The sequence below is a fragment of the Pelodiscus sinensis genome, chromosome 14, assembly GCF_052426305.1.
Source record: "Pelodiscus sinensis isolate ZL-2025 chromosome 14, ASM5242630v1, whole genome shotgun sequence".
Lineage (NCBI taxonomy): Eukaryota > Metazoa > Chordata > Testudines > Trionychidae > Pelodiscus > Pelodiscus sinensis.
Genome location: NC_143065.1, coordinates 10,300,994 through 10,315,171, shown reverse-complemented (window position 1 = coordinate 10,315,171; position 14,178 = coordinate 10,300,994). Strand labels below are relative to the sequence as shown.

At 60.6% G+C, this 14,178-nt stretch overlaps 1 protein-coding gene across 2 annotated transcripts in view; it reads right to left on the bottom strand.

The window, feature by feature from the left end:
* Positions 1-390: 390 nt before the first annotated feature.
* The window catches only part of RBPMS2 (RNA binding protein, mRNA processing factor 2), a 45,246-nt gene continuing 31,458 nt past the window's right edge, over positions 391-14,178 (bottom strand). The window contains exons 5-9 of one of the 2 annotated variants that reach the window (XR_012895811.2): positions 13,239-13,389; positions 12,570-12,718; positions 9,033-9,186; positions 2,204-2,273; positions 391-1,617 (exon numbers count right to left, since the gene is read on the bottom strand). Coding sequence is in view for 1 of the 2 variants with exons in the window: in XM_075897472.2 (XP_075753587.1) it covers positions 2,211-2,273; positions 12,570-12,718; positions 13,239-13,389 (363 nt within the window). In the remaining variant the exon portion in view is untranslated. The remainder of the gene's footprint in view (positions 1,618-2,203; positions 2,274-9,032; positions 9,187-12,569; positions 12,719-13,238; positions 13,390-14,178) is intronic. The other variant, XM_075897472.2, reaches the window with a different exon arrangement.

Sequence of the window (14,178 nt, the reverse complement as noted above, 5' to 3'; positions counted from 1 at the left end):
CAGGAGCAGCTCCCAAGTTTGCCTAGGAAAGGGCAGGAGCAGCTCCCAAGTTTGCCTAGGAAAGGGCAGGGTGCACAGAGGGCGCAGAAGGGAAGATGCTGTAGGGCTGGTAAAATTTGTGGGTTTTCCCCTGAGAAGGAATCCAAGCTGCAGCCTGGGAACGGACAAGCCTACCGCTGCACTGCCAGCCACGCAAGTGAGGAAGTTGGCACACTTCTCCCAGAATGCCTGCATTCTGCCACTGACTTGCTCTAGGGCCTTAGGAAAGTCACTCATCCCTTGTGCCTCAGGTTCCTCACTCAGGACAGAGCTGAGAGGGAGGCCCACTAAGCCAGAAGGAGCTTTGAGATTCCTGGTGTTCAGCTGAAGAAGACACCACAGACAACAGAAGGGAGTCACAGCAGCCTCTGGGTATATTTTTTTGCATTTCATATATTATCCAGTTTCACATTCTCATAGGATCAGCAATTCTATAGCAACTTATTCTCAGAAGTCTTAATACAAGCAAAACAGCCATGGTCGTATAGAATACTTAAGCACTTCAATACCAAGCAATAAGATGCTAAAATAAAAACAAAAATTGCACAGTTTGTTTACTACGCCTGACGGAATCATGTTTACAGAAAAAACTTTTCTTTCAAGCTTTTAACTAAACATTAACTTATTACAGGATTACAGTTTCTCTTTAATAAATTGCACACAAAACACAAGTTCTTTATGATGCATAAATATTTCCTTATTACACATGGTACAAAAATACTCGTACTTTTTTGTTCTGAATTCCCATAAGGATAGCTGATTTGGCAACACTGGAATCTCTCCAATCGGAAGGACGCAGGAAAAAGTTAGATATAGAACAGCTGTAAAATATCTAAGTGAAGGGGGGAAAAACATAACCCTGACTTTAAAAACCAAGAGGAGAGAACAGACAAGAAATGAAACCCAGTGCATTGTACTTGAAAACGTTTTTCAAATCTGCTGGTGAGACCGGAGACTACAGGGCAAATGAGGAGGGGTGAAACAAGGATAGTAGTTTTGAAAGCCAAGTCTTTCACAGAAGCAAGATGAAAAAAGAAAAAACCAACCTTGCTGGATCAATAGTTAGGCCAAGACCTGTTGCTATGGTTACACAAACGCTAGAACAAACTTACACTCACACATACACAAAGTGTTTTAAATTCATGCCAGAAAACATGCAAAACTGATTGTCTTTCGTTTCCTTCAGCAGAGTGGCAGAGTCGAGGGCACGGCCGACAGGTATTGCTCTGTACAGGTAGGTCTTATTTTGGCACCAGTGTCTTGGTAGGGACAAACCTGCCTGCGGTAACCAGCAATGAGTCTCTCCATCCAGGCTTCGGCGGCACAGAAAGGAGAAACTCATCTGGGGGATCTATGAAGAGGGGACGGAAGGGGGGGGCCGGGCGGAGCCCAGGCCGCAGAGCTGGGTTGTATGAACAGAGTCACAGTCTAAACGGGGGAAGCCCACAACTCCGTACCAGGAGACGTCTGAGGTTACTGCGGAGCGTCCACAAACCAGATGGATTCTGATGGATCCACTGCTTCATCCCTGGCACATCACTCCATGGAGAGACAAAGGGAACCAGCCAAGAAGCGACACTGGAACAGAAGAGCAGAGCGATGCTCAGGGCATGGAGACGGCCCCTCGTCACGCGGACAGAGGGCAGGCTGCCTCCTTGCTGAGGAGGTCACGTTTCCATGCATTAGAGGGACACCCGAGCGTCTGCTCCCCAGGCTCTCCAACTAAGGAGAGGGCCTGGAGGACAGTTGTGGCCAGCTTGCTTTCTGCTAGCCCAGCAACACTCACTCTTCGTTAAAGGTTCTCCAAGCCAGTGGGTCAGTCAGCCCTTCTGTGCAACGCACCCAGGCCAACACTGAGCATTAATGGGACCCAAGTTCCCTAGAAAGTCCTTGCACCGAGGTCTGCGCATTCGCACACCTGCTCTTGGGAAACGAGGGCCCTAGAACTCATTCCGTTAGTGGAAGACCAAGGGAAACTGCTACTATACTGTCCGCACAGGATGCTGTAGGAGACAGGATGCTGTAGGAGACAGGGCTGTTGAACACTTGTCACTCCAGCCAAACATTGCCTGGGTGGCTAGAGAGCAGGGACACCCCCCTTCCCCCCCCAAAAAAAGTGGACAGCAACACCAGTCCAGCCCCACTGCCAAGCAAAGATACTTACTGAAGAACTAACAAAACTGACGGGACTTCCATCCTTGCTGGGTAGCTTCGGAGGGAGGATACCAGCGCATCTGGAAGAGAAAGTCATCGGCCACTGTGACAACCCTGGCACCGAGACCTGACCCGCAGGGCATGGGGTCTCAGACAGCTGCCCTGAGGCTGTCCATCAGTGCCTGCTGCGGGCTGCAATCCAGACCCCAGCACGAGTGACCATGCAAGAGCCCGTGAAGTTACTGTGGCCTGAGTCAGGAGACTCCTAGATCCCATTTTATAGGTTTAGCCTCCTGGAGCCTCTTTCCCTACTTAGCAGCTAAGATTCCGAGCCAGTTTGGAGTTGAGCCAAGAGCCAGAAGTGGTCTGGATTTGGAAATTATTAACTAACCCCCAACTCCCCCATCTTAGCAGCCCCTCCCAGACCGACACTGGCAACACCAGCCTGGCAGCGTAAAAGGAGCATGGGCTGTAGACCCAAAATAGGCCCAAACACGTCACTTTAGTCCTGGTCTTAACACCGACAGAGTACTTGCTTCACACCACTCCGCTTTGAGTCCAAGACCTGGCACATTGCCAGCAGCCTTTCGGTCTGTGTACACGGGCCACTCATTGGCAGCGGGCAGCCTAGGCGCTCCTGCTACACTTCTTCCCACGGACTCAGCCCTAAAACCAAGGGCATGCCTAGACTCTGGGTGGGAGGCAGCAGAGTCCCACTGCCCAGCAGTCCCGGCCTCAGGACAGGAAGCTGGAAGAAGTCCTCGGCCACGCCACGGTCTCACATGGAGCAAGGCAGGGAGGGCTCAGGCCCATACTAACCCTCAGCATCCAGACTCACACAGGCCCCCGCCGCGACCCAGTAGCGCTGCACCCTGAGCGGGACGGCACTGCGGCGTGCTGCCTTTCCGAGAACATGGCTTCGCCCCCGCCCGGCTGCACACAGCCCGCTCCAGCACCTGGAGACAGGGAAGGGACACCTCCCCTTGCTTGCCACCTCCTCATCAAGAGCAGCAACACTGAGCGGCAGAAGATGCTCAGGCCACCAGCAAGAGGGCAGGGGGGCATCATGAATGCTACATGGTTTGAAGACCCCAGCTGGGTCCATCACCGTTACACTGGCGATCTTGGAAGCTGTGGGAGCAGGTTCCAGGATCACCTGTAGAACCAGAACCACCCCCACACATCTTCCCAGGACCGTCAATCCTGCCCCCCAGGAAAAGTGGCAGACACAGACATGAGCTTGAACAGATGGGCGAGGAGGGGGGTGTCCCGCCAGCACAGCTGGGTCACTCGACCCACTTGCTGCTCCCCCCCCTTCACTCAGTGGGCCCCAGTTCCAGCAACCCCACCTCCCAGTCTATCCTAAGATGGGGAGAACAGGTACCCAGCCATCCACTTTCCCTGCCTGCCCGTGGGGGTGAGCTGATCCTGGGCACGAGGCTGCATGTTACGGAGAAGCAGAGCCAGGACTCTGACTTCCCTGTGAAGGCCACGTCCACAGTGCAGGGGAGGGGTGTGCGCTGGCACAGCCATGACCACTGGTGATGGGAGCCTTGGCCAACATCAAGACCTGATGTCCCAGAGCTCCCCCGCACCAGGGGATCGTGACAGGCCAGCCCTGGGGAAGGGCAGCACCTAGGTCCTGTGAACAGCCCAGAGTGGGAATGTAGCAAGGTGCAGCCAATAGGGAAGGCAGCAGCATTCCCAGCACCTCCAAGCTGCCTGTCCTAGTGCCTCCCAGCCTGCCCTCTTGGAGAGGCCCGGTGTGTATGTGGGCCCCCAGAGCTCCTGGCCTGCAGGAGCCAGCCTAGTGACAGAGCCACACAGCCATTTCCTGGCTGCCTGTTGCAAGCAGTGGACTGTCAGGATTAGCTGGGAGTAACCCCTGGCAGGCTACAGCTCTACTCCCGGCAGGGGCCCTCGCTCCAGCCCACTGCACGACTGTCTGGAGGCAGTGCACTGCCGCCAGCTCTTTGGAGGAGCGAGAGGTGTTGCTTTGGCAGCACCAGGACAGTCGTGTGCTGCTGGAAAGCTGCAGCGTTGCCCTTTGAAGCAGATAGCGGCACCTCCCGGATGCTGTAAGAGGCCCGGTGCACGGAGCTCAAGTGCTCCTTGGAGCTGGCACTTGGTCGGGGGTGAGGCTGGCATCTGGCAGGGCAAAGCCGCACCCGCTGTCGGCAAGCGAAAGGGCACCGAGCCAAACACTCTGGCTTCAACCAGACCAACATGAGGGAGGAGCATGGTGCTGCCCTCTAATGGATGGGCCGGCAGGCAAAGGGCCTTCTCCGCTAGTCCCGGCAAAATGGGCCTTCCCAGCTCCGTGGCAGACGCCTGTGCAGCCTCCTAGCTCTGCCCAGGCCAGGATTGTAGGTGCCCATCCAGTGACTTTTCCCAGCTCTCATGTGGGAGCTCTGCCAGCAGAGGCAGGGCACCGCTATGGGCTGGGCCACCGGCACGCTGGGGACAGCAAGGGCTGCAGGCAGGTGGGCTGACACCTCCAGTTTGCACCGACCGCAGGAGAGCCAGAGCCCTCCCTCCCGCTCAGCCAGCTGCACGGACCTGCCTGGAGGGGTTTTGAGGGCCCAGGCAATAAGCCGGCCTGGTGCACGGCCCCTCCGCAGAAGGGAGGAGCCATCTCTGAAGCTGATTTGGAGACCGAGTCCTGAAGTGCAGGCAGGGCACCGGGCTCCATGGCTGAGCTCCTGGCTAGTGGCCAGCTGCAGGAAGGTGCAATAAGCCGGCCCGGTGCACGGCCCCTCCGCAGAAGGGAGGAGCCATCTCTGAAGCTGATTTGGAGACCGAGTCCTGAAGTGCAGGCAGGGCACCGGGCTCCATGGCTGAGCTCCCGGCTAGTGGCCAGCTGCAGGAAGGTGCCACCCACCTGCTGCCCCTTGCGCTCAGTCCTGCTTGGCAGCAGCAGGGTCAGGACAGGCTGGAGCCGGGCAAGCTTACCCCAGCCCAAGTGCAGGGCCGGACGAGACACCCAGCTGTGCCCAGCATCCAGGCCCACGGGCCTTGGCCCTGGTTTACAACGCAACACGGATGAGCTTGGGGTTTGGTGGCTTGGGGAGTGGCTGTTCTGGGACCAGCTGTGAGCCTGCCCCGGCACCAGGAGAGCTCGCAGCTGCTCTTGTCAACACTGGATTCCTTGCTCTCCTGCTGTGCCCAGAAAGCGTGTTGAGGTTTAGTGACATGAGCATCATGCAACCAGCTCCGGCGGGTCAGGGACCAGCGTTCCTGCGCGCCTGCTTTGCGCCAGCTACTTGCGGCTCTGGCAGCGAGATATTCCAGAGTCCAAGGGAGAGACGCCACCGCTGGACAGCCCAGGAGCCAGAATCTTGTGTTCTGCTTCTCCAAGGGCTTCCCCGGCATTGGGCTGAGCTAGGCGGCCCCAGCCAGGCCTGTCCCCGATTCTGGGCCGTGGAAACGTCAGCAAGTTTGAAGACGCCCCAGCCTGTGGGAGGAACTGGAAGGTTCAGGGCGGAGGGTACTGACCCGACCCACCACAGGTTGTGTGGCAGTTCCCAGCTGCAAAGGTAAACCGCCCCCACAAAGGACCGGGCCAGGCCAGCCACCTAGCATGTGTCCACACAGCAGAGACCCAACCAGCCTAGGAGGCAGCTCCTGGGACTGGCTGTTTAATTGCCATGTAGACACTTAGGCTCCAGCACCCTCCCATCTCATAGGCCCTGGGCTACAAACTAAGCCTGACACTTCACAGCCACTGGAGAGCTGTCAGCTGGCATGGACCAGCCACAGGGCTTCAGTGGTGGCAGAGGTACCTCAACACTCCCGATAGCGTGTCCTCTGCGCAGCTCCTCACCGGGCCCAGAAGAGCTCCAGCTGGCACAGCAGATCAGAGGTTCAGGTTGGGCAGAGGCCCCATGGCAGGCCCTGAGTGACTGTACGGCAGCTCCGTGCATTGAGCTCTGTCCGCCTCAGTTCCCACGAGGATGCCGGCTGGGGGACTGGGGCAAGCTCAGAGCCCCCAGCACCACAGAGATCCTGCCTGGCAGCTATTGATCTCCAGACCCTGCCTGGGCAGAAAAGCTGCAGCCCTGACCTGCTGCGAGCCCGTGGCCTGGCAAAGGCAGGAACATGCTGCCAGGACAGCCAGCCACAGGCAGTTAGCGGCTGTGTGTCCAGCTGGCCACAGGGCAACACGCTGGTCCCCACCCTGCCCAGCCCACAGGTCTTCAAGAGCCAGAGAAAAGATGTGAGCAGAGCCCAGCAAGGAGGGGGAGAGGGAAAGTGTTTTCAGCTGATGCGGATCTAGGGCCCAGGCTGCTCTGCAACATGGAAGTGACCATCATCCAGTGGGGTGGGGAAATCCAGGTACCATCAGCCCCCCACCAGCAGCAGCAGGCTCTCGACTCAGCTCTGCTCCCAGGGGGCTAGGACAGGGTGAGGAACCTTTTGGGGTCAGGGTCACTGACTCACAGGGGAAGAGCCAGAGGCCAAGGGCTGGAGTGCCAGTGCAGGCTCCCCAATGCTGGGGGAGGCCCTAAGCCTCAAGGGCCAGATCCAGGCAATCCGGGGGCTGCATCCAGCCCCAGTAAATCTCCAGGGGCCTAGCTGGAGGAGAGCTGCACCCACGCCGCGCCCAGCTCCCTTGCAGCCTTGGCTGTGGGGACAGGAAGGAGCTTCGCCTGCCGTGGCAGCCCTGGAAGGGGCACGGCTGGTCACTCAGAGGCGTTGCCAGGAGCCTTCCAGCCCCACCTCAGAAGGAAGCTCTGCTAGGCCTGAGCAAGCGGGACATAGGGGATGCGGCCACTTCTCTGGCCTGTCACTAGATGCTGCGGGCACCAGCGTCCCCGGCCTGCATCTGGCAACTAAGCAAACCGGCCCCTTCGCGAGGCCTGTTCAGACCGGCCCACACAGGCGCTGCGCTATGGGGCCACACGCACTCACGCCCCGGGGCCGGGAAAGGCCTGAGTGCGACGGGCATGGGGGCAGGACTGGAAGACGTTCGTGCCCGGCCTGCAGACGTGAGGCAGCTCTGGAGGACGAGTGCCGCCATGTTGCCTGCAGAAAGTCAGGCCTGCCCGCTGGTCGGTCACAGCTTCTCCACAGGTACTGCACCTCAGAGGCCAACTGTGTCCCAGCCACTGCTCAGAACCTCCCCTGCTCCAGCGAGTCAGAGAGGGAGCTTGGCTGCACCAATGAGACCTCCCCAGAGTACCAGTTGCTCCACATCAGCCCTGTGGCCACCACTGTCCTCCAGCAAGCGAGTGGCTGGCTCCCATAGGCCTGCGCAAGACAGAAATGCCAACTGGGAGGGAGACGGGTTAGCTAGTCACTGACCTTCCCCTCCAGCGACAGGCTCTGCCACCATTCACTGGGAAGCCCCAGGGCCATTGGCCTCCACGCTGTCTGGAGGAGGAGTGTTGGCAAGGAGGAATCCCTCTGCTACCTCCAGCTGGCTCAGGGACATGCCTTGGGGAAGGGAGCCAGCCATCGCCTCCAGGCAGCTGGGTGCAGAGACGGCCGCAGCCAGCCTCTGACCGGATGTGTTGCTGGAGTCCATCCCCTCATGCTCCGCTCTCCAGCTGTGTCCGTGGGGAACACTGGGGCGCTCGTTTCTGGTCTCTGCTACGTACAGGACCTGCCAAGGCAGCTGTGCAGGATGAGGCAGCCGAGAGAAGCCAGGGTAAGGCCCGGGGAGCTGCAGGACACGCTCAGTCACGCGAGGGAGCAGCCAGAAGCAGGCAGGTTCGTCCCATCTGCCTGCAGGGAGCTCAGCGAGGTTCTCCCTCGTGGGAGGCCAGTTCCAGCAGAAGCTGGGATGCAGGAATTTCCAGGCTTGAACATGTTACAGATGCGGCCAGAGCCCCACACTCCCCTGGGCCGGGCATTGGCCACCACTCCGCAGCAGTAGCGGCGAAAGCAGACCCTTCGCCTGTGCTCCGTTATCTCTGGCTCAGTCTGTCCCTCAATCCAGCCAGGGCCCTGTTGTATGGGGCCAGGTGACCTGCCATGCCCGCAGCAGTGCCTAAGCCACAGGCTGCATGGGTCCTGGCCCTACACCAGCCTGGGCCCGGAGTAGGAAAAGCCTCCCTGCACCTCAGGCCAGGAGAGCCGCCCAGCGCCCAGATGCTGCAACTAACCCCTCTGCTCGACTGGAGCACCCAGAACCCCCCCCCCCCCCCCGTTCTCCCCGCCCCCAGGAGCACACGGCTGGGTTGCTCGGCCTAGCCCCAGACCCTCAACACCCGTTGTTCAGGCTCTCCGGAGCCACCTTCCGGCCAGCAGCCTGCCGAGAGGCGCCAAGCCGGCGGCAGGGGCTGGCTTTGCCTGAGGTAACTGAGGAGGAAAGGTGAAGGTTAGCCCTGCCGCGGTGGGGCTGGCTCTAGCCCCTCCGGAGCGTCTGCCGGACGTGCCTGACAAGTGCTGCTCTCGAACGTGCACAGGAGAGAATTTAGTCGTGTGCTTCCGGCGTCACGTCGCTCGCCTCCCCCACCACGTGACAGGAGTGAGACAAGGGTGTGGCCGGTGGCCTCGAAGTGGGGGGCTGGGGAGAGATGAACGCCTTTGACCCCAAGCAGCAGGGTTTTTCCTGCCATGGTTCAATGAGGTTCCTCTGCCCGGCCCCAGCCAGGACCAAGCCAGTCCCGGCTGGCTCGGGAGCTCAACGGAAGACGTGCCATGCTGTGGTGCCATGTTGTGCTGCCACGTTGGAGCTGTGGGTTAGAAAGAAGGCCCGGTATGTCATTCCCCAGGCTCTGGTGGGTGGGTAGCGTGAGGCCCATGCACTGGTTGCCACGGAGATCTGGGCTACAGAGATGGGCAGAAGCTTGCAAGTCCCGCTGTGCGCCCTGGAGAAGGGATGGTTACCTTACCAGTCTTTCCAGATGTGGGGGCCATCATGCTTAGGAAGGAAGCTGTAGTACAGCCACGCCACTAGCGGCAATTAGGCATCACTAGGGTGGCCCAGCTCCAGGGACAGCTCTGAGCTTCAGGGCTAGCCTGCGCTGGCATCATGGCTGGCGGTCACTGGGGACATCAAAGGAGGGATTTGAGAGAGGGAGGGAGGGAGGAAGGCAGACGGGTTCATTTCAGTCAGTGACTGGCCAACGGTGGCAACTATGGGAGGGCCAGCGCCGGGATACAGCAATGTCCAGGCACGAGTGGGATGGGCCGTAAGGGGGTTACTGAAAGTGTCAGGTTCAGAGTTAGGTCTACGGCCAGCCCAGGAGCCCCCTTGCCAGCTAAGCAGGGGGCACGTGCACCAGGCCCCCCGGAGCCCTTAGTCACCTCAAGTTAGAGCCAAGAAAGCAGCCAGTACCCACCTGTCCAGCTGCCACACCACAAGGGGCAGGGCCCGTACGGATGGGCATCTGCCACCCGCCCAGACAGGCCCCGGCCCCAGGTCTGATGTTACTTGGGGTTGTTTAACCCTTTGGTAGGGTGTTCCCAGGCCAGGAGCCAAGGTTTCAGGAGTTTCTCCAGCAGGCCGGGGTGGGGATGAGGGAGGGGGTAAGGGGCAGCAGGGGACCATCCTGCAGGGGACCATCAAGGCAGGCCAGCACTCCCTGTGCCAGATTGTCTGGCAGGGAGCCTGCTAGAGCCGCGTGCTCAGTCACTGCCTCAGCAGCGTCTCCACCGGCCAGCGGGGACGGAGGCCTCGGCCCATCGGCCCATGGCCTGCTTTGCTGTGCGTGGAGAACCGGGTTTGAAGGCCACTTACTTGGCAGCGGTTTCAGCCGCAGTTCAGGCGCTACAGTCACTCCCATCTGTCACCCCACCCTGCAGCCCCACCCAGGCCTCAGCAGCCGAGGGAGCCGGCGGCTCAGAGCTGCCAGCAGCTAAGTCATGTTTAACTCTAATGTTTTACGGGTCACACGTGCACTGTGGGAGCGGCTGGGAGGACAGGCCAGCACGGGGACAGCCCCCACCTCAGGATAGGGTGCCAAGCTAGCGCGAGGAGGGTCGGGTTAGACAGCCCCTGCCACGCTCCTTCCCTCCCTGCGTGGAAAGGCCCAGGGAATGCCGCTTGCACGGGGACAGTCTGGAAGAGTAGCCCTGTGACTGCCGTGGGGCCAAGCAGGCTGTCCTGCAGCTAAGGCCCCAGCCACCAGGCAGAACGCCTCCCACGGGCATTAGTGCGACCCACTGGCCCCACAGGGCACCTGAGGAAGCCGAGAAACCAGCCCTGTTGGAAGTGGAACAACCGGAAACGGAGTGCCTGAGCGAAAGGGGGCAGAGTGGATCTCCTACAGCGAGATGCATAGACACTGCTCCCCCCCAGCTCATGTCCTAGGGAGCCAACAGCCCCCATGGGTCTCCATGCTCCCAGAAGGGGGCACCCCCTCAGCAAGGGGACACCCCCCCCCCCCCCAGCCTTCAGAGCCAGATGGAGCACCCTGTGCTCTGGCACCAATTTAAAGGGCCCGGAGCAGCAGCCAGGAGCCCCAGACTCCTTGAATCACTAGGCCCCGACTCCCTTGTGCCTCCCCCGTGGGCCTGCATAGATCAGGCTTCCAGCTGGTCTTGCCCATCAAGACATGTATGAAGCAGTTGCAGCCGCTCCCTTCCATCCTTCCTCTAGGCATCTCCCAGGGCCCTAGCGCCCCACCCTGGCTCGAGGAGCCGCCGGAGCCAGAACTCAGCCATTCTAGACGGAGGGCCGGATCCCATGGAGGGTGGGCATGCACTTCAGACTCGCTCCCACCCCGCTGTCAGGTCATGCCAGAACAGACTGCCAGGTCAGCCCAGCCCCCCCCCCCCCCCCTCCAAGGCCAACGGCAGCCACTGGGTGGCCTAGTGGCCCTATGAGCCAGGCTTTGGCCCTTTAGTAAGGGGGAGGCCCAGCTGGGCCGAGACGGTCTTGCCAGAGCTCAGCCTTTGACGGGCAGGCTACGGGCAAGCCTGCATGTGCCAGCGCCTCCCACGCAGGGGGCAGAACCACACGGCAACAAGGACTAGCTTCCTGCGCCCCGGCTGGATCCAGACACTGAGCAGCAATACACAGCTGGCAGTTCGGGGGTGGGGAAGTATCCCCAGTAGCTCCTGTCCTGCTGCACACAGCCCTGCCCGGCTCCCACAAGGCTGTGCACAGGACAGGAATGGACCCTGATCTCCCATGGCTGCAGTAGAGCTCTAACCACTGAACCTTCCTTCTGCCACCCCGTGAGGATGCCAAGTACCTGGCAACGTTGGGGTTCCGGATCAGCGTCAAAAGCTTGTTTAAGCTACTGCAAGCTCTGACGCGCCCTCCCCCACAGGGCATCTTGGCAGGCAGAAGTATCCAGAACTTCACCATGTTTGGAATTGGGTTTAAGGGCAACTCTCTAGGTGGAGATTAGTAACCGTGACAGCAGCCACATTTGGGGGCCTCCCGGAGGTGCACACCCTCCCCCCAAGCCCCATTTTACTCCAAGTAGCCTTGGAATTCCATGGCTTTAACAGGGGAGGGTGTCAGACACCAACCTTAAGAAGCCCAACAAGAACGCAACAGTGTTTAAAAGCCGGTTGTAGCCAAACTCACACTAATGTCAGAAAGGCAGATTCACGGGCAGGCCTGAGTACCCAGCATGCACCAGCTGGGTGAGCTTTGGCAGCAAACGTGTCAATCTGGTCCCAGTCAGAGCCTGGGCCAGGTACAAGACTCCAAAGCTCCTGCCTCAGTTTCCCCTCAGGGTTACCCTTGCAGCTGGGCCATTCAAGGTGCCTCAAGCAGTGCTCCAAGCCACACATGGTCAGACCAGTAACCAACGAGTCACATCAGCAAAGTGCCCTGACACATCCAGTCTACCTCACTGCTGGAAACAGGATCACCACATGCAGGCAAGCTACAGAAGGGCTTGGATGGGTGGAGCTCTCCGATTTGGCACCCGAGTTCTTGGGCCGCCCCGGCTACAGCACAGCGAGGCAGAGTTCATTCTTGGTGGTCTGAGGGGACTCGGCCTATGCACAGGGGCTGACCACTTTAGCTCCAAGAGCACCGTTCAGAACAAAGCCGGATTGGTCCTCCACGCCCAGGGAGAGGGGTACACAGCCAGCTGGCCGCACACTTTCCTTTTCACGGGTCAACGGCAGAGTCTCTGCCCCACGTGCAGAGTGGACTTGGCTCAAGCCGTGACCCACCCTTCAGCTCACCCGTCTGCCAGACCTTTCCTCCCCAGCCCTGCAGGGCAGGAAGCCACCTGGGTGGGTCGCCGCCAGCCACGTCCCAAGGGCAGGCTCCCCTGCTGTCGGCAGCCAGCCTGCCCTGGATGCAGGGCCCAGCACAGGAGTGCACGCCATGGCTCAGCAGGTGGGCCAGGTGCCGAAACCCACGGCCAAGCCAATGGGCGGGGGGGTGGGGGGGAAGCAAACAAGGCTCCGAGTTAATGGTTCTCCAGCAGGCGCGGGAGGCTTCTCCGGGCGCGACTCACCTGAGCGTGAAGGGCAGCAGCGGCGGCAGCAGCGGCTGGATATGTGAACGCAGCATGGGGGATGGCGGGGGTTAGCTCTGTGGTGTACAGTGGGTAGGGGGCCCAGGCCTCTGGAGACGCCGGGATAAGAGCTGCTCCAGTCAGGTCATCTAGGTGAGAGAAACAGTGTTTGAGACACGTGCCGGGGTCTGCAGGCCCAAGCAGAGCGCCAAGCGAATGGGAGCTCCCTGGTAGCGCCCCGCCTCCGTGCCCTGCACAGCGCCTCACACCCGGCGCAGCTCAGCCGCTGGCCAGCCCCAGGGGCTTGGCACAGGGATGCCGGCCCTTCCCAGCAGTGAGCCCTCCCACCGGGGCAGCGCAGGAGGGGCTGACAGGAATGCAGCCGCCAACATGGCAGCTCCTCCAGCAGCCTGCGCGCAGTGCTGTGTCCCTGGCGACCCTTGTGCTCCATGGAGCTGGCTGCTCCCGCAGAGCCCACCGGCAGGCCCTGCAGCACCCACAGGTGTCACTGGACTCCCCCATATCAGCGCCCTTCCCACAGCCAGGCTGCAGCCTGCAGCAGGGACAGCAGCACACCCGAGGGCAGGCCTCAGCACAGCTATTCATGATCGTGAGGGAAGCTACCCCCACACCCGAGTCCCTCCTCCCCCAGCCCCCCGGGGCACTCACAGGGGTCCCGTGCGATGAAGTGTGCGCCCAGGGCGGGGTGGATGTTGGTGGGGTTCGGTGTGGCCATCAGCTTGCTCTTTGCCATTTTGGTGTTGGCTTTGGCAAACTCCAAGCGCAGGGTCTGCGGGTTCTCCGGGTCAAAGCGGATGCCCTGCAGGAGGGGAACAGCATCTTGCACTGCACCCGCTTCCATCCCCCCCCCCCGGTGGATTCAGACGAGTGCTGGACTAGTCACATCTTCCCAGCCAGGGGCCACAGCCCACCCAGTTACACAGGGCAGCTCAGGACACTGGAGCGGCCCATAGCAGGTCAAGTCTCCCATAGAACTGGCAAGCTCTTTCCCCTCCTCCCAAGCAAGCTGTGGCTGATCTGGTGCCATGAGTGCACATGGGGGCAGGCCCCAGCCATGCTCAGCAGTGCCACGTGTCAGAGGGTGGGGCAACTGTGCCCAGGGCATGTCCGACTGGGCTAGAGACAGGAGAGCCCTGGCCCTGGGCACGGCTGCTCTCCTGGGAGCCCTGGGTGGGGACACCAGGCTGCAAGTGTCGTGGAGAAAACAGGAGCATGAGCCCAAGCAAGCCACAGGCAGCAGCTGCTTAGCTCGAGTTCCGGGTGTGTATGGGTCTCTCCACATGGGCAGTGCCCCCTGCATGAGCCCGCCGGGCCATTGGTCCTGGCTGGTGCCTCCTGCCACGGGGATGGAAGTGGAGCCAGCCCTCACTGGAAGCCCCACAGGGCGAGTCATCCCAAGCCCACCGCAAGCCAGGTGAGCTGACCGGTCTCCTGGCTGCTCAGGCAGCACCTGCCGCCGCGCCCCCTCCCCCCATGGTGGTGCCACCACATGGGTGTATCTACTGGTGCCCAGGGCTCTGTACGCCTCCCGTCTGCCCGCGAGGGCGCTGGTCACTGCTGCTCTTGGAGGACAGATTCCGTGGGGTCT